This window comes from Xiphophorus hellerii, chromosome 5 (assembly GCF_003331165.1).
Source record: "Xiphophorus hellerii strain 12219 chromosome 5, Xiphophorus_hellerii-4.1, whole genome shotgun sequence".
NCBI classification, from domain to species: Eukaryota; Metazoa; Chordata; class Actinopteri; order Cyprinodontiformes; family Poeciliidae; genus Xiphophorus; species Xiphophorus hellerii.
In genome coordinates this window covers 33,831,388-33,850,208 of record NC_045676.1, presented here as the reverse complement: position 1 = coordinate 33,850,208, position 18,821 = coordinate 33,831,388, and the positions used below count along the sequence as shown (strand labels likewise).

The 18,821-nt window shown below is 40.8% G+C and overlaps 1 protein-coding gene across 1 annotated transcript; it reads right to left on the bottom strand.

The window, feature by feature from the left end:
• Positions 1–3,685: 3,685 nt before the first annotated feature.
• On the bottom strand, positions 3,686–18,320 carry LOC116720643 (E3 ubiquitin-protein ligase RBBP6-like). The gene is made up of 5 exons (XM_032564021.1): positions 16,015–18,320; positions 10,693–11,267; positions 10,491–10,561; positions 10,300–10,387; positions 3,686–5,490 (listed from the first exon to the last, which is right to left on the bottom strand). The coding sequence occupies exons 1-5, from the start codon at positions 17,647–17,649 to the stop codon at positions 4,551–4,553; spliced, it is 3,309 nt and encodes a 1,102-aa protein (XP_032419912.1). The 5' UTR covers positions 17,650–18,320; the 3' UTR covers positions 3,686–4,550.
• Positions 18,321–18,821: the final 501 nt, after the last annotated feature.

The following is an 18,821-nucleotide window of genomic DNA, read 5'->3' as shown; positions in this document are numbered from 1 at the left end:
ACATCTTTTCTGACAATCACCAGGGAAGTGAAGTTGCTTAGCAACCTTTGGCCTTGATGATAGGAAATGATGTAAGGCAGAAAAAGACAGAGAAAAAAACAGATGAGTGGGTAACAGATGCACACATGGAGAGGGACGGAATAATGACAGTTTGATCTTAATCTAGAGAAGGGGTTAAAGTGATATGTTAATCTGCTCTAATGGTCTCACTGATTTCCGAGTCCATTAATGGTGACCTTAAATATATAAACACACAACACTCTTACACAGTGAATGGTCTGAGCTGCTCTGCTGTCTGCTCCTACAATTTGAGGTAAAATACATCTGGTCCTCCAAGTCCTATCTCCCTCCATCCAGCCCTCCAGTGAACCCGACTTCAGCTCTCTGCCTGCTCACTGTGATCAACAGTCACGCCATCCTTCACGCAGGGTCTTCACACACACACACACACCCACACACCCACACACAAGCATGATGAGGCTCATTCCTGTCTGCTCAGAGGGAGAGGGAGGTGGTGACATGTGGAGCCGTGTTTGAAGGCAAATAAAAGCTGATTTTTATTAGGAATGTCTCCTGTTCCCCTGCTGCCTAATGTAAGACTGAGCACGCCACCAAGTGTTCATTCAATGTCACTACATCTTTCCAAGCTATAGAAAATATTGTTGAAAATATGATGAGCCTCATCGGACTCTGAGTCTCAACATGATATGTGAAGTTTGAGATTCACATATCTCAACCTTCACATATCAGGTTGAGATATGTGAACCTTATATGTGAACTGACATGCCAATCATGCCATGTCGTTTTAAATCAATCTTCTTAGATTGTCTTTGTTTGCATTTTTAGAAGTATACAAAAGTAAAAATTAATCCCTAATTTCCTTACATTTTGCAGAAATTCCTTGATTTGTTTAAAGTGGTCTGAATCAACAGTTCTCCAGGCCTCCTGTGAGTGTTTCAGAAGAATTGTTTATGTGTATTTTAAATCTATGAATCCTTCATCCATGAAAAGTATTTTTAAAAAATCAAGATTAACTGGTGTTGCATGAAAACCTAACAGGTCACTTTGCAAAGAACCAAATTTAAACTTAATCCATACTCCCATTAACTAGTCACAGAGGCACAATTTATTTCAATTTATTGAGATAAAAATGATTTTATATATTCTTACAGCTATAATTCGCATACACTGTCACTTTAGTGACTAAAGTTTAGTCTGACTAAATGTTTCCCATTTGAACTCAGTTAGGATTACCAAAATAATTTTTTGTTGCTAGATGTGAGAATCAGAGAATTTGTCTACTTTCTCCAAATTCTGAAGTTTACACACACTAAGATTAGTGTGTCTTTAAGCGGTTTGAGAAAGCCTGCGTTCTCGAAGGGCCGCTGCCCAAGCTACCTGTATGGGAGGAGAGAGCGACTGGCTGGAGGGGAGGGGCGCCTGATCAGTGCTGTTCCTCTGTTATTGATCATTTCATACACAAACAGCTGTTAAATACATAAAATGCTGACTAGAAAAAAAATTCCCCACATTGTTTTTGCGTCCCCTCTAGAGCAGCGCCACTATGTGTTGCATACAATGCAAACCCACTTTTTGCGCCACTGACAGCTGAAACACTGACTTCCTTTAAGGCTCGACTAAATCCCACCTGTTTAGAGTTGTGTTTGAAACGTAATCAATTACTAATTTAATGATGACACTTGACTTAATGTAATGTTTTGATTGTTGATTCTGCATGACTTTGTGTTTTTGTGTTTATTATGCACCTTGAAATACCTTGCTGCTGAAATGTGCTATACAAATAAAATTTGACTGATTGACTGATGAATTGAATTGCTTTAGTTGGTAACAAGCAATGCAATTAAGTTTATCCCACTCAATTTACTGAGATCATCCAACAAATCTAAGTCAGTCTTACTCAAATCAGTTAGTTTACTTCAATTAAAGAAGTAAACTAATAATCTCTTTATTAAAAGGATTGTTTTTGCTCATGCCTTTAGTTGAGAGTAGTTAGACAGGAAAGTGGATAACAACAGAGAAGACATGCGCCAAAGGTCATCAGGCCAGGAATCGAACATGGGAAAGTCGTATCTACAGTCTCCTTGCACTCTAAAAATGTTTTTGGCTGTAGTTTATTTTATGGCATTACTTCCATTAATCTCACTTATTTGGTTTGGTGATGACAACTAAATGTGCAGGTGCCACTGTGTCAGCACATCTAGAAAAGATTACTATGTTTTATACATTGAGCAATTTATTTTAAACATTTTTATTATGTATTTCTAGTTCAATTCTACATCTAAAAAAATGTTATTCAATGTGAAAACATTTCATTAAATACATTTTTTGGCAGTGCTCAGTGTCCTTTATTCTAACCCCCTCAGTCTTCTCAGTTTGCCTAATTTCTTGGGCCAAAGGTTCAATGAATATTGTGACTAATGTTGGTGAAGGGTAGCAGTCTTGTCTAATTGACCTTTCAAGTCTAAACCAATTTGAAAGACTATTATTTTTATTCTTGCTACTGGATCCTGATATAATGTTTTGACGGATTGTACTGATTATGAGTTTAAACCAAACCTTTCCAAACAAAAATGCAAATTTGAAAGCTTTCTCCACAACCAAACTTTTTTTTAAAAATCGCTCATTCTTTGTTTTCTACCCTTTCCATAACATGAATTGTTCTTATATTGTCTTGGGTTTGTCATCCTTTAAAGCCAAATTGGTCTCCATCTATAAAATCTGATACAAAACTTTGAAATCTATTGGATCAGTTTAATATTGATATTGACCTATTAAGTTTTCACAATATTCTCCATTTTTACCTTCTTTAGGTATAACTCTAATCACAGCCTATTTCCATGATGGAGAGTATTCCATTTTTAAGTGTTTGGTTAATTGATGTCAAGAGCAGCAGCTGTGGTTCTTTTATTTAAAGACCTTATACCATTCTTTAGGAAATCCATCATTCCTTTAATTGCATTTTGAAGTTCTGTAATCAGTGCACATGATATAGCATTTTGTGATTGCCCAATGTTTGGAAAATCTAGTGAATTTAAAAATATCTTAATCATTTTGTCATCTGCTGGCTCAAGTTGAGAGTACAAGTAATTATCTTTAAATGCCTTTTCAGTCTCTTCTGGTTTGTATGTAAGGGAGATAAAAGATCTTTGATTTTATAGATCTACCCAACAAAGATCTAAGGTTAAAAAACAAATAAGTTAATACAAGCATGAGAACAGCAGTGATGTGGGCCAATAGATGGACATTGAACTGGAAACAGGACAAGAAATTCTCAGACATTTCATGTGTGAAGTAATGCAAACAAGTTACTTTAAACTTTAAGGTTAGGGTTTTGTAATTTGTGCACTTCAAACGCTTTCTTCAAAAGGTTTTAATCAAGAATGACATAAACATCTTTTAGAAATGTGTATTGTAAATTTGAGGGTTAGATTTTTATATGAAAATAAACCAAATCTAGTTAGGAAACAATTCCTCCAGTTGAATATTTTTACAATTTTGTGTTTCTATTGGTTTATCGTGTTGACTGTCACCAGAAACCTATCTGTGGAGTGTCCATATTTGGGCATTCCCTGCTCTGTCATGAACAAGTAGGAGGAAGATGAGATGGATAAATAATCCAGGTTTTAACCATCGTCTTATGTTCAATGCAGCAGATTAAAAATAATTTGATTTCAAAACTTTTTTATTAAAACTGAAACATGTTATTTGAAAGAACAGTTATCCTCATTTTCACACCAGTTCATCCACATAAACATTCTCTGCTGTAGCAACTGTACCTTAGAAACAAAAAACTTCACAACTTATTCATCATTAAATAAACATCCTTGATTTACACAGTCCAGTGTGGTTTGAATACACAACCATCAGCTTTCACATTAATACCAGAAATTTTGTAAGTTTAAGCTAAATAATGTTTTACTTCCACAGGACTTTTTTTTAGTTTTTCTATTATTATTATTTACATTTCCTTGTGGCAACTTATTTTCTTTTGATTAAATTGGATGGAAAAGGTGTTTCATGTAGATTCGTTCTTTGATAAAACATGAACTCCCGTATAAACGAAAAAAAAAATTTAAGGTGAGAATTATAATTCTCAAATAACTGTGCTAAAACATGCAAAACTCCTAGCAGAGTCTTCTGGAAATAAATGCAAATAAAGCAATGACAGTTTGCTTGAAAAGCCAAAAGAACGGAGAACTGATGCAAAGCAAATCTCTGTACAGACCAACCGAATCCGGCGGAGCAGCAGTCTCATCCCTGAGAACAGTGGCTATTATTCCTATCATTTGCACCCACTGCTGTGGTCAACATGTTCCTTCTGCTCACTGACTGGTTCATATAAATAGCAGAGACCCCAACAGCCATCCTGATGCAGTGTTGTCAAGGGCAACTACAGACAACGCTTGTGTTTGGAGCGATCCAGTAGAAAGTGTCAGTTCTTCCTGAAACACTTCTCCACAAAATTAACTTATAGTGGAACTGAATGTTTTTCCTTTACAAACATTACTGGGATGAGTGTAGAAAAGGTGTTAGCATGGAGCTTCCTCCTCCTGTTTCTCCTCCACCTCCCTGTCTTTGCTCTTTTTGTGTTTCTTCTTCTTCTGTTTGCTCTTGTGTTGCTTGGGCTCCTTGTCTTTGTCCTGGCTGCTGTGCTTTTTGTGCTTCTTGTGTTTTTTGTGCTTCTTGTGTTTCTTCTTCTTCTTGTCGGCGGTGGTGGCCGAGTCGCTGTGGTTGCTAAGTGACGAGGAGGGCCGGGTGGGGGACGGGGTGGGGCTGCCGCTCCGCCCCCTCTCTGGCTCCGAACCCTCCCCCTCGCTGTAGTCTGGGACAAAGGACGCCTCGTCTGTTTCGCGGGTCAGGTCTGAGCAGAGACGCTGTCTCCTGGGCTCCGGGTTCCGGCTGTCCTCCCGTCCTCCTCCAGCAGCTCTGTCCTCCTTCCCTGCTCCTCCTCTCCCCTCCTCTCTTCCTCCACATTTCTTCTCCTCCTCCTTAGCTGAAGATTTTCTCTCCTCTTTGGTTCCTCTGCTCTCCTCCCTCACAAATTTTGCTCTGTGTGGTTTGTCTGAATCTTTCTGTGTAGTCCTGCCAGCCTTCCCCTCGTCCTTCTGTGTCTTCCCTTTCTTCTCCTCCCTGACTGCTCCCTTCTTCTCCTCCTTCACAGCCTCCTGGGCTTCAGCTCTAACAGACTTGGCTGCGTCATGGTGTCCCTCTCTGCCTCGGCCTTTCTCTGCCAGTGGTGAAGGGTCCTTGGTCGGTGGGCTGGGATCGTCTTCCTGTCCGTCGTCGTCGTCGTCTCTCTCCCACTTGGAGCGCGGCGGTGGCTGGATGAGTGGCAGCTCCTGCGCTGGGCTGGGCGGTGGGCTGTGATGGCGGCCCCTCACAGGGCTGGCTGGAGGAAGCTCAGCAGCTTTAGACGTTACACTCTTCTTCTGTTCTCTGTTTGATTCGAGCTTTCTCTCTGGAGCCGACCTTTTGGAAAACATTTAAGGAAATGTTAAACTGAATGTAGGACTTGGAACATTTCAAAAGCTTTAACACGTTTTTAAGAACGAAAATATGACAAGTCTGAATTGAATGATCGTCTTCCCACAATTTCTACCTTCTTCTTCTTATAGAAGCAACCAATTGTATTCATTTTAAAACCTTGATTTAAAATGTATGAACCCTAAATAAGTTCTTGACCCCCTGCCAGGCTAAGTGTTGCTTGTTTTTATTAAGTATGGTGTTTGCTGTGGAGCAGTTGTTCCTGAAATACAGTTTTATAGATCATTTATTGAACACGGCATGAAGACGCAGGTACACCACTGGAGCGGAGCCTCTGCAGTTTACCTCCTCTCTCTTAAACTGGATGATTTGGAAGGTGTTCTAGCAGAAAAGCTTCACTGGTATCACATCTATATGGACTTTGTGAAGAATCATATTTCTTCGGAGAATACTGCACCACCACAGTGCTTGTGCTCAATGCGAACCACAAATATAACCTACAGTCGTGCTTTCAGAGGTGCGCAATGAGAGTGCCATAAGAATGATATGAACCAATAACTATGTGTGGCGTGTGCGTTTACATCTTGTAGTCTGTATATGTTTCCCAGCCCACTTGGCCAGTGTGTTAGTGGGCCAGTGGTTTAATTTGTGGAAAAACTGAAAAAAAAAAGATCAACAGAATCATTTTGTTATTGTCATTCTTAACAAAATTAATTAGTTGCTCCGAAGTATAGGCCAATATCCAATCACACAAAGTTAAGGAAATTGGGGAAGATTTATTGGTGCACCCATACCCACAATAAAACTCCCTTCAGAAGTCACCAAACTAGAATAGTGTCATTTAATCTTTGTATAATTACATCTGCTCTATGAAGGCCTCAGAGGTTTGTTGGAGAAAATTAGAGAACAGCATCCTGAAAACCAAACAGGAAAGAAAGTTGGGCACATGTTTTAAACAGTTTTAGATTTAAAAAAAATCAAGATGGGAAATTGTAAAGAGCTGATTAGAAGATAAATGAAGCTAAATTTGAGACAATATTGGTAGATAATATTACCATAGGTGCCAAAAGACACCCATGATTGAGGAGCTAAATACAAATGCATGTTGCAAATTATTTTTCTTTTAGAAAACCATGTTTTCATTCATTTCATAATTATGCAGGGTTTCCCCAAGTGTATTCTAAGCCTGGTGGCCTGCCAGGCTTTCCTTGCCCTCCCATCCGGGCTAAGCGATGCTTGTTTTTGATTTTAGAAAAATAATCATCATTTAAAAAAATAATAATAATAGAAAACACGTAATTTTTTAAAAATTATTAAGCCAGACTGGAGCAAAATTATTCCTTGAAGATGGGTTTATAGTTGATGCACTTAAGCATCAAGCTGCTTTAGTTCCATTTTATTATTTTTCTGGTTATACGTCCCCTGATAAGCAAGGCAAATCAATGGAGGATAAAAAGGACTCAATTTCATCTAAATCCTCCTGAGATTGTTTTGTATAAAGATCAGAATATTACTTTTTAAAGGCCTCATTTCTCTGGGATATACAGTACAGACCAAAAGTTTGGACACACCTTCTAATTCAATGGGTTTTCTTTATTTCCATGACTATTTATAAGGCAAGAAATCCCACTTACTAACCTGACAGGGCACACCTATGAAGTGAAAACCATTTCAGGTGACTACCTGTTGAAGCTCATCAAGAAAATGCAGAGTGTGTGCAAAGCAGTAATCACAGCAAAAGGTTTCTACTTTGAAGAAACTAGAATATAAGGGCTATTTTCAGTTGTTTTACACTTTTTTGTTTAGTGCATATTTCCACATGTGTTATTCATAGTTTTGATGCCTTCAGTGTGAATCTACAATGTCAATAGTCATGAAAATAAAGGAAATTCATTGAATTAAAAGGTGTGTCCAAACTTTTGGTCTGTACTGTACATTCTAACTTTTTGGGGGGGGGGTTCGATAGCGTTAATTGTTTGTTTATTTTCCTCAGCTTTAAGTTGCTATGTCAATACTTTGTGCCTTTTCTCCAAGTTCATGAAATTTTTGTTTGGACGTAATTATTGCTCTCTCTGCTTGATATGTATGCCTAGTGTTGTGTTTTAGTTTCAGATTCACCAGTTCTCTGTACTTTTCCTTAGTTGGGGCATTTTGGTATGTTTTCTCAAGGTTAGAAATCTAAACTTTATATTTCTTCTTTATTCCTTTAGTATATAATATGGCCCCTCAGAAATGCTTTTAATGTGTCCCAAAAAGTAAAAATATTTGGAGCAGATGAACTATTTGCTAAAATGAAGAAATTAATTTGTTCCCTAATGAAAGTAAAGAATTCAGGTTATTTTAAGAGTGTAAGGTCCCTCTTGGCTCTTCATCTGTACTTTTCTTCTACCTTGTCAGGGATAGACACCAACACCACCAATGGACAGTGATAACTAAGTAATCTTGGAAGGTATTCACTATCTATCACTCGATGAAATATCTGACTGGAGATCAAAAATTATCTATTTGCATCCATTGTGTGGATGCAAATAAAATGAATAATCTCTATCCTGTGAATGCATCCGCCTCCAGGCATCTGTTAAATTTAAATCTTCCATAAATGAGATTGTTATTTTAGCTGATTTGGAGAGGAGACGGGGTCTGTCTGAAAATCTGTCAAGCACAGTATCTAAACAGAAGTTTAAGTCCCCTCCCACCACTAGAAACCCTGGTGATTGGGAGACCTGAAGAAAAACCTCCTGCATAAATAGACTATCGTCATAGTTAGGTGCATATATATTCATAAAAGTCCAGGATTATGATATCTACCTGAAGAGTCAGATATAATTTCAGTAGCAACAAAAGGAATGTTTTTATGCAGCAAAATTGTTGTTCCTCTTGACTTTGAACTAAATGAAGAAAAAAATAATAATCTCTTTTTAGCTTTTTATGCTCCATGTCAGATAAATGTGTTTCTTGTAAGTAAAGGATATCAGGTTTAAATTCTTTCAGGTAAGTATAGACTCTTTTTCTTTTTATAGGACATTAAATGTTTCCTTTGACATTAAATGTTACTAATTTCAATGGACTTAATATTAACATTGGCTATAATGAAAAGTCAACCAGCAATTCTTCTCTTTCTCTAGGTAACCAACCAAGCCATAATGAGCGAATCCTGCTCCATCTCGTCTCTCTGATGGAGGAAAGTTTTTTTTTGGGAGGAGGATACAAAAGGGAAAGACAATAACATTTAACATTCGCCATTCTTCTCGATTGCCAGCTCGACATCCTGGCAACCAAACATAAACCTAGTGTGTTGACTCAAAGGTGCTTGCCTCTCCCTCTTTCTAAAGTAACATATGAGCTGAACCTGCAAGCTCTCATAACATTTATAACAGCAAAAACAAACGCTATCATATTCCCCTTGGAATACACATTTTAGCCAGCAGAGAAACACTCCTTGGCCACCAAGATTTATGGGCAATTATACATTGTAATGAAAGATTGGCAAACCAATGAACTGTAAGCAATAATATTCCAAACTTTTAAAAGATTAAAACATTATTAACCAGTATACCTCCACATAATACCATTCACTAATTAATAAAACAGAAAAGACTGGTAAGCCATGGGCGTGCCATGGTGGCGTAGGGGTTAGCGTGACCCGTATATGGAGGCCTTCAGTCCTCGACGCGGCCGTCGTGAGTTCGACTCCCGGACCCGACGATATTTGCCGCATGTCTTCCCCCCTCTCCTCCCCCATTTCCTGTCAGCCCACTGTCATATAAGGGACACTAGAGCCCACAAAAGACCCCCTGGAGGGGTACAACAAAAAAAAAAAAAAAGACTGGTAAACCATAACGATAAGCCATATGTAATTAGAAGGATCAGGATGCATCACTGTTCCGCCAGAATGGATCCGATTCAGTCTCTGGAGAAATAGACCTGATGGCGACCATGAGTGTCAATCATCTTAACAATCCATTCTGCTCCAGTTTCTGTGTTAATAGTCAGTGATCACAGGTTGTGGACTCCTGCTGCTCCCGCTGTGCCAGGTTGTTGATGAATTTAAAGGCTTCTTTTGTGGTGCTGAAAAAGTGTCCAGTTGGACCTTCAGGCGTGCAGGATAGATCAGGTAGCAGGAGCTGTTTCCTGATTTATTGCTTGCAGCGTGGGGACGAGCTGTCTGCAGAATCTGGCTAATTCTGGACTCATATGAGGAAAAAAAGTTCATTTTCATGTTGTCGAAGCAGACATTTCCTCTCTTTTTAGCCAAAGCGAAAATTTTCTCTCGATCTTGAAATCGCAGGAGACGAATCAGGACGGGTCTTGGGGTGGCACGAGGTGGTTCACCTGGTCTGGGCTCCATAGACACGGTCCTGTGTGCTCGTTCAATTTCCACCTCCAGCTGCTGAGCTGGAGGTGGAAATTATGAAGATACCTTCGGTATCCAAGTTATGAAGAATTTCACAGGGTCCGTTCCCTCTGAGCCTTCTTTTAGTTGTACGTATGGCACTTTAAATAACTAGCCAACGCTGATTGCAGTCCAGGTGTTTTTTTTGCAACATATTATGTGGTGAGTGACACTGTAATATTAATAAATTTGCAACATATTATGTAACCTTAGATTCAACATGACCAAATTTGGAAAAACGAAACAGGTTTGAACATTTTTACAGGATTCTACCCTTTAATTGGAAGCTGTAACAAATGCACCAAAAAAACTAGTTCAGAACCCAGAAATTTCTGGATTTAGAGCACATTTAGTTCAAACGACCAAAGCATTTAGTGGAAACAGAAGTAGAACAGACTGACCTGGTGGAGGAAGACACATGGCTCGGCAGAGCCTTCCGACTGATCCTGGGTTTGCTTTTCACAGCCGTCTCCTGGTCTTCTTTGATCACTGTCAGACAGCAGAAAAAATATGTTATGAACACGTAACTCATAAAACTTACTCACACTGTAAGTTATCTCTTACACAGTGACTTCAGAGAGCACCCAATTACCTTCTCTTTGAGTAACAGCTGGTTTGTCTCCAGAGAGGCCACTCCTCTCTGTTCTGTCTTTGGACCGGCTCCTGGGAAGAGAGAGAATATAATTACATCCAGCAACAAGTGTGCTCACAGGAGGAACCGATAAGTTATGGTTTCTATCAGGCATGGGAACAGACAACTGTGTGACAAGCAGCAAAGTGAGATGTATAACAACCTGTCAGGTTTAGCAGCCCTCTCTGCACCTTCCGTCCTCTCCTTACAAGAACCACTTGGTTTCTCCTGATCTGCCAGTTTTTTGCAAAAAGCAGATTTCTCTCCGATTGTCATTTTATCCACAGAGACAGAACGAGCTGCTCCACTTCCACTGCTGGGGGGTTTTCTCTCTGTCTTCACCTCCTTCTCTCCCTCCTCATCTCTGTCCTCAGATGCTCTCGGTCTGTCCCTGTCCCTGTTGGAGCCTGACTCTTTGTCTCTGTCTGAAGCAGGCGGCCTGTCCCGCTCTCTGTCCCGCTCCCTGTCCTGCTCCCTGTCTGAGCCTCGTTGTCTGTCTCCGGCGCTGCTGGGTCGCTCTCTGGAAGCTCCTTTATCCACAGATGCTGATGTCTCCTTCCTTCCGGCTCCCTCTGATGTACTTCTGTGTCTGTCTCCTTCCAAGCCGTGAAGAGCAGCAGATCGATCCGAGCCAGAGGAGGATTTCTCAGTACCGGACTGGGATCTGTCTGAAGGTGCTGCCTCACTGCTGCCTCTTCTCCCCAGATCTCTGTTCAGCTTGATCTTCCTCACTGGCTTCTGTTGACAAAAGCAACTAAATTATTCCTGACAGCAAGAAAAAAAAGTCATGGTTTGAACTCAAAATAATAGAGCCGAGCTATCAGCTGGTGACCTGAATCAAATGGTTTTCTTTTATGGAAGACTAAAAACACTATTTTTTTGTTCTTGGGTGCAATATATAAGCCTTAAAACCTACTGTTTGATTACAGGTAAAAATATGATTCTTTATATATTTGTTTAACTGTCATCATGCCATGACAGTTGGCTGAGACATATAATCTATGAAAAAATGATCTCCTCCACCTCCCCCCTGAGCTACTATTGCTATCTGAAGTCACACACCACTCCTGGTCAGAAACAACCAATCAGAGCCAAGAGGAGAGTCTGAGCGCCGTCAATCAACTCATGTACTCGCTGCTAAATGTGTTAATAGTGGAGAAACAACTTTCACAGTAAGCCATCGTTGGTGGCCATGCTAACTAGCCTTAGCATTCACTATAGGGTATGCTAGCTGTAGCGTAGAGGAATATAATTATATTAATAGTTAAAAATTATGTTGTTTGGTTGGTTCGCACTAAGATATGTTTTAACCTAAAATAAATGTATTGTGTCAAATGGACTGGGTTAATCTGACCTAGAAGTCAGGAAGGAATTCAGATTTGGAGAGATGTTTAATAACAATCATTAAAAAGAGGAAAGTTGTTAGTTTAAGCTGTTGTGCAAGAAAGTTCTGGCGCCAGACATTTCTCCAGCTCGCCAGCAAAGGAACTGGGCCGGAGCTCAAGACGTGGGAAGGAACCTCTGTTTGGACAGATAAAAAACAAACAATTTGACTAATAGCACTTTTGAAACGGAGCAGATGTGAAGTCAAGAGGTCTGAATATTCCCAAGGAACTTCCAATACACATCCACTGTAAGACGAGCCAGAAAGGCTACGTAAATGGAGGAAAGCAACGCCATTGGTCGAGGCTTCCCAATACACACCAGTAGAGCTGGGACTCTATAAAAAACTGACATCAGAAGTAGAAGTCAAGAGAGAGATTACTGCTTTGCACACACTCTGCATTTTCTTGATGAGCTTCAACAGGTAGTCACCTGAAATGGTTTTCACTTCATAGGTGTGCCCTGTCAGGTTAGTAAGTGGGATTTCTTGCCTTATAAATGGGGGTGGGACCATCAGTTGTGTTGTGCAGAAGTCAGGTGGATACACAGCTGATAGTCCTACTGAGTAGACTGTTAGAATTTGTATTATAGCAAGAAAAAAGCAGCCAAGTAAAGAAAAACGAGTGGCCATCAGTACTTTAAGAAATTACGGTCAGTTAGTCCGAAAAATTGGGAAAACTTTGAAAGTGTCCCCAAGTGCAGTCGCAAAAACCATCAAGCGCTACAAAGAAACTGGCTCACATGAGGACCGCCCCAGGAAAGGAAGACAAAGAGTCACCTCTGCTGCGGAGGATAAGTTAATCCGAGTCACCAGCCTCAGAAATCGCAGGTTAACAGCAGCTCAGATTAGAGACCAGGTCAATGCCACACAGAGTTCTAGCAGCAGACACATCTCTGGAACAACTGTTAAGAGGAGACTGTGTGAATCAGGCCTTCATCATAGAACAGCTGCTAGGAAACCACTGCTAAGGACAGGCAACAAGCAGAAGAGACTTGTTTGGGCTAAAGAACACAAGGAATGGACATTAGACCAGTGGAAATCTGTGCTTTGGTCTGATGAGTCCAAATTTGAGATCTTTGGTTCCAACCACCGTGTCTTTGTGCGACGCAGAAAAGGTAAACGGATAGACTCTACATGCCTGGTTCCCACCGCGAAGCATGGAGGAGGAGGTGTGATGGTGTGGGGCTGGTGACACTGTTGGGAGTTTATTCAAAACTGAAGGCATACTAAACCAGCATGGCTACCACAGCATCTTGCAGCGGCATGTTATTTCAGCCGGTTTGCATTTAGTTGGACCATCATTGATTTTTCTACAGGACAATGACCCCAAACACACCTCCAGGCTGTGTAAGGGCTATTTGACCAAGAAGGAGAGTGATGGGGTGCTGCGCCAGATGACCTGGCCTCCACAGTCACCGAACCTGAACCCAATCGAGATGGTTTGGGGTGAGCTGGACCGCAGAGTGAAGGCAAAAGGGCCAACAAGTGCTAAGCATCTCTGGGAACTCCTTCAAGACTGTTGGAAGACCATTTCAGGTGACTACCTCTTGAAGCTCATCAAGAGAATGCCAAGAGTGTGCGAAGCAGTAATCAAAGCAAAAGGTGGCTACCTTGAAGAACCTAGAATATAAGACATATTTTCAGTTGTTTCACACATTTTTGTTAAGCATATAATTCCACATGTGTTAATTCATAGTTTTGATGCCTTCAGTGTGAATCTACAATTTTCATAGTCATGAAAATAAAGAAAACTCTTTGAATGAAAAGGTGTGTCCAAACTTTTGGTCTGTACTGTGTGTGTATATATATACAGTACAGACCAAAAGTTTGGACACAACTGTGTCCAAACTTTTGGTCTGTACTCAGTTCAGACCAAAGGTTTGGACACACCTTCTCATTGAATTCAATGATAAAGTGTGTCCAAACATTTGGTCTGTACTGTATATATATAAATTCTTCTTTGTGTGCCTTGGAGTTTCTGTGCTGATGCCTTTTTTTGGCTTAGCGATAAAAGCTGGGTAACTCTTGAATTGCTACAAAATGGAGTCATATTTCCTTCAGCCCACTGGCAATATTGACACCATTAGACCTAAATTCTGAACATCGTGGCATGGAATGCATCCCGGTTTTCCATATCTGGCATATAATCCATTCATTTTTGCCTTTAAACTGGTTATATTGATCCTGTGTCCAGACAGAGGGATGATCAGTAGGCCTAGTAGTAGTTCTGAAGCCTGTTTGTTGTGACGATCCTGCAGCTTCCACTTCGTCTTCCTAACATGGCGCCTCCTCACCCTGACTCTCATACTGATAGGAACCACAGAGCTCTGTTAAGATAAAGCCACTTCTTCTGAAGTTGGGATATTTTTCCTCCAACAGGTTCCAAAGAATCACCTCACACCAGATGTTGGACTGGATTTTATTTCAATGTCTTTTGTGAATGTCAGCTACTCAATTTCAACAGTGAAGAAAGTATCAACATCAATATTTCCACTAAATAAGAGACAAAAATAAATAGCATGTTTGACAGAGGAAAAGCCTCTCAGACTCTGAGCTCAAAGCAAGATGCCAGAAACTAGTTTTTTTTTAATATTAGACAATTCATTTAATTTCACATAATTATTGCGGTAGAAGCCATTTGTTTGTTACTTAATACATGTTTGTCCTATTTGATGCTTGTTATGAATGACATACTCTCAAATGAACGAGATAATTAGTCCAAGTTTGTCGTTTATTGAACGTTCAGAAACTGCAGCAGCTGTAATGCGCCACATCAAAGGTAACTCAGAATCAGTGGGTGCACTCACGGCTGCACCCACTGATTCTTTACAGCAGACAGCCGCTCCCCTCTCTAGCCGGTACTGCATACCCACGCTAAATCTTTTAATGGTATGCAGTACCCGACCGTACCCGCCTACTTTCACCCCTGCTCACACCTTCCTGTCACAAAGAACTGATAGTTTCAACAAATATGTAGAAAATATTTCTTTTCCTACTGCAACTTTAATCACTATACCAAGGAGCTTCTGGAACATGTCATAGTGAAAAATAAAAACTATTAATCCACATTTTCCATTCCCAACACCGATATCTGAGGTTTAGTATCAGCCGATACCAATCAGATACAGAAAATCTGACTTGAAAGCTCTTAGAAAAAATAAATAAATAAAAAAATAAAACAGACATAAATGTCATAAATTACAAATTTATGTGATAACCCTCCACAAGTACACTTAAATACACCAGTAGCTTCACAGGCTTGGCCAAACATATAAAAACACAACTTTATTTTGTTTAGTCATATTTTGTTAGTATAATTCAGAGTTGAACAGCCAATGTAAAATAAATAATAAAGCATGATGTTGCTCAGAGCACAAAACATAGAAATTACACAGAATAGATTTGCCCTTATGTATCGAGCACATTGTCACAATCCCCAATCTAGATTTTTTTTCTATATTGGAACCAATACATATATCAATATTGGATGAATGCACCTCTAAAAACAACCTCTTCTATGTAGAAGTCTTTGCAGAGAGAAGACAACAAAATAAATTTTTCCATTGATTTATAGATAATAGATGCATATTCTTTAAGCAGGGCAGTGTATGTGAGTGTGTGTGAAAATTGCCCTAGCAACTGCCATAGACAGCGTAACAGGAAGGTTGAACAGATAGTAAAGTTGCTATGTCTGTAGCAAAGAATGCATCTGCAGTTAAAAAAATCCTTCTAATAACACGACAAGCTCAAGAATTGATTAGTCGTTTTAGCCCTAAGCATTTCACCTAAAAAACATAAAAAATATTACTATTCGGTATTTTCAAAGCTAAATGTAAATGTTGCAATACATATTTCCGGTGTTCATATTTAACTATGGACAGGCTTATGAAACCTAACATACTTTCTGACTTCCATTTAGATCCATTCCCTGTCCAATGCACCAGAATCATGTGAGTGTCTTATTCCCAGTGCTCTGTAGCAGCCAATGACATGCTAAGGGGCAATCATTTCATTAGATTCAGGTATGAAGGAACAGAGAAGCATCTAGAAGTTCAGAAACAAACGCAAAGCTCTGCTCAGAAGCTGTTGAGAGCAACTCACCGGACTGTCCAGCAGAGGTCCTCGGTCTGCATCTGTTCGACCCAGTTCTCTGGTCCCTGACAGAGGAATTAAACTCTGACTCTGCCTGTCAGATGGGGGTGGGACTCTGTGAAAGGGGTTTGCATGTACATGTGCGTGGGGAACTGGACCGCCTCCATCTATTCTCCTCAGCTTGTCAGGGGGTCCAAGTAAAGAGCGACAGTCATCCCCCATCCTCCTCCGACTCTCTACTGGGGATGGAGGCCGTAGGAGCAGTGGAGGTCTGTGCCCAGGGAGGAGGAGAGCGGCGCTCTTGGGATCTCTCCTGGTCTGTGAATCATGGCCGGACCGGGGGTTTTCTTGGAGGGAGTGATGAGGTAGAGACTGATTCTGGGAGGCTATGGGAAGGGTCTTCACAACAGGTTTCACTGCAAAGCTTTTAGACTTCTCTTTCTTAGGTGCAGCTGAGACGGAAGCATCATCCGGCTTGGTCTTGGCAGTCTTACCCAGTTTGACAGCAGATGAGGAGATTGAAGTGTCCTTCTTTGTAGTCACCACTCCTTCTCCAGGCTTTTTCTTGACCTTCTCACTCTTTGCCTTGACAACCTGCACTTTAACTTTAGCTTTCACTTTGGGACCCTTGTCCTTCTTTGTTTTGTCAGTCTGGGTCTTTGATGCTGACTTGGCAGCTGGTTTAGCCGAAGCAATTGGGCCTTTGGAAGATGTACCTTTAGGCATCACAGTACCACCTGTAAGGAGGGGCCTTGAAGAGATAGGAGGAGTCTTAGAGTTGGATATTTCATCCATTGGCTCATCTCTAACAGGCGTAGCGTCACCTCTGTCTACAGGCTGCTGCTGCTCTGCTTCCTCTCCAGGCCTCTTCTTTTTGATTTTCTTTGACTTCAGGATTTTAGTGCTGGACTTGGCTCCTGATGAAGAAGATGATGGGGGGTTGTGAGGTAACCCACACCTCTCCTCTTTGCCTCGTCTTCCTCTTCCCTGGGGAGAATAATCTCTGGATGACACAGATATTTTTTCCCGCTCTCTGTCTCTGCTGCCATGACCTCGATGATGCAGAGGGGGGTGTTGGTTGTCAAAGTCTTTGTAATATTTGTTGTACCAGTCTGCATACTCCTTCTCCCACTGTCTGTACCGTTCTCTGTCCCAGCGGTCGTGACTAGCAGGACTGTGTCCCTTTAGCTCGTATGCTAGTAACTCCCGAGGAGGGGGCTTTCTTCCACCGGGGCTGCGGCTCCGATAGCCGCCGGGGGAGCGTGACCGTGTTCGAGACCGGTAGACTCTGGGGCCTTCCGCTCCATCCCAGCCTCCAGCTCGATAAAGAGGAGAACGTGGTGAGCCGGAGCGCCGGTAGCCATAAGACCTCGAGCGAGAGCGGGACCTTGTCCTTGAACGTCCATAACTCCGTCCATTCCGTCTGGAGTAAGGGGAGCGGGGGTAGGATCGGCCATGAGAGCGAGAACGGGACCGACTGGGAGAAAAAGAGTAAGACCTGGATCTAGATCTGGAGCGGGAATATGGGGAGCGACTGAATGGAGAGCGGCTGAATGGAGAACGGCTGTAGGACCGGGATCTGAAAGAGAGCAAATTATTCAACAAGTCAGAAAAACATATAGACCCACTGCAGCATGGCGTCATGAGCGCAAGATCCTTTCCCCTTCTCCCAGTTAGGGAGCAAAAAGCTGCTCAGCAACGATGACTACCATTGGTTTTAGTTGTCAATATAACATTCTTAAGCTTAAATATACACCTAAAACATAAAAGGAAAAGGGATGCCATGCTTTACTACTAATTGTCAACACTACGACAACTAAATAAAGGTCAGGAAAAAGTTTTACTTAAAAAAAAAATTGTGAGGCGGTGCAAGCAGTTCAGTTATTTAACTCCAACTACTTTAACATTTAAATGTAATGTGGATTTCTGTGTTTCGGTTCCATTAAAAAAAAAACTTATACACCAACTGACACATCTTCAGTAGAGCAGGGGTTTAAATTAGCTAATCAACCACCGCTGTGTTAGATTAGCTTCAACAGCGGTAGCTAATCTGCACAGATCATTTAACTATAATGGCTTTAATAAACATCAAGCCTGAAAACATAATACTGTAACGGACTGAATGTTCTGTTCTCCCTGTGGGAAATGTTTGCATGTGTTTTTTCTCTCTAGAATTGCACCGCTCTACATTGGCAGCACATTGGAGTTGCTCTGTACTTTTGTTGGGATTTTTTCTCTTTTTCAAACTTCGATTCCTGTCTCTTTGGACAACTGTTCCTTCTGGTTTGGATACTGTGTAGTTGGAGTTATTTATTTAATTTCCCTTTGGGTTTAATAAAGTATTTTGAATTTGAACTTGGTGTTGAATCCTGATACATTAACAGCATTGTTGTTAGTTGCCATAGCAACGAGTCTATATGGAGCACGTTCCAGGATGGCACGGTGTTCATGAGGACCCTGTTTCAGAAAGCAGAGTTGACAAGCTCTGAGTAGAAAGCGGTTACTCTGAACAAACCTACCCAGCTCTATGATAATCAGGGTTTTTGGTTTCAGAACAGGAGAAATCAACTAGGTAACTCCATTCTGAGTCAAGTTACCCATGAACTAAGCGTGAGCGAGAATATAGAAAAGCCCTCATCAATGGAACGCAGATAACATGATTCAAATAGCAGCTACTAATAAATGTTAGACACAATGATGTACAGCTCAACAGTGGGAGGGCTCATATTTAAAAAGCTCCATCATAAAATAAAATTTACCTAAAAATAAGCTTTTCATGCCTGATACCAATAACATAACAGAGAAACAGAATAGCT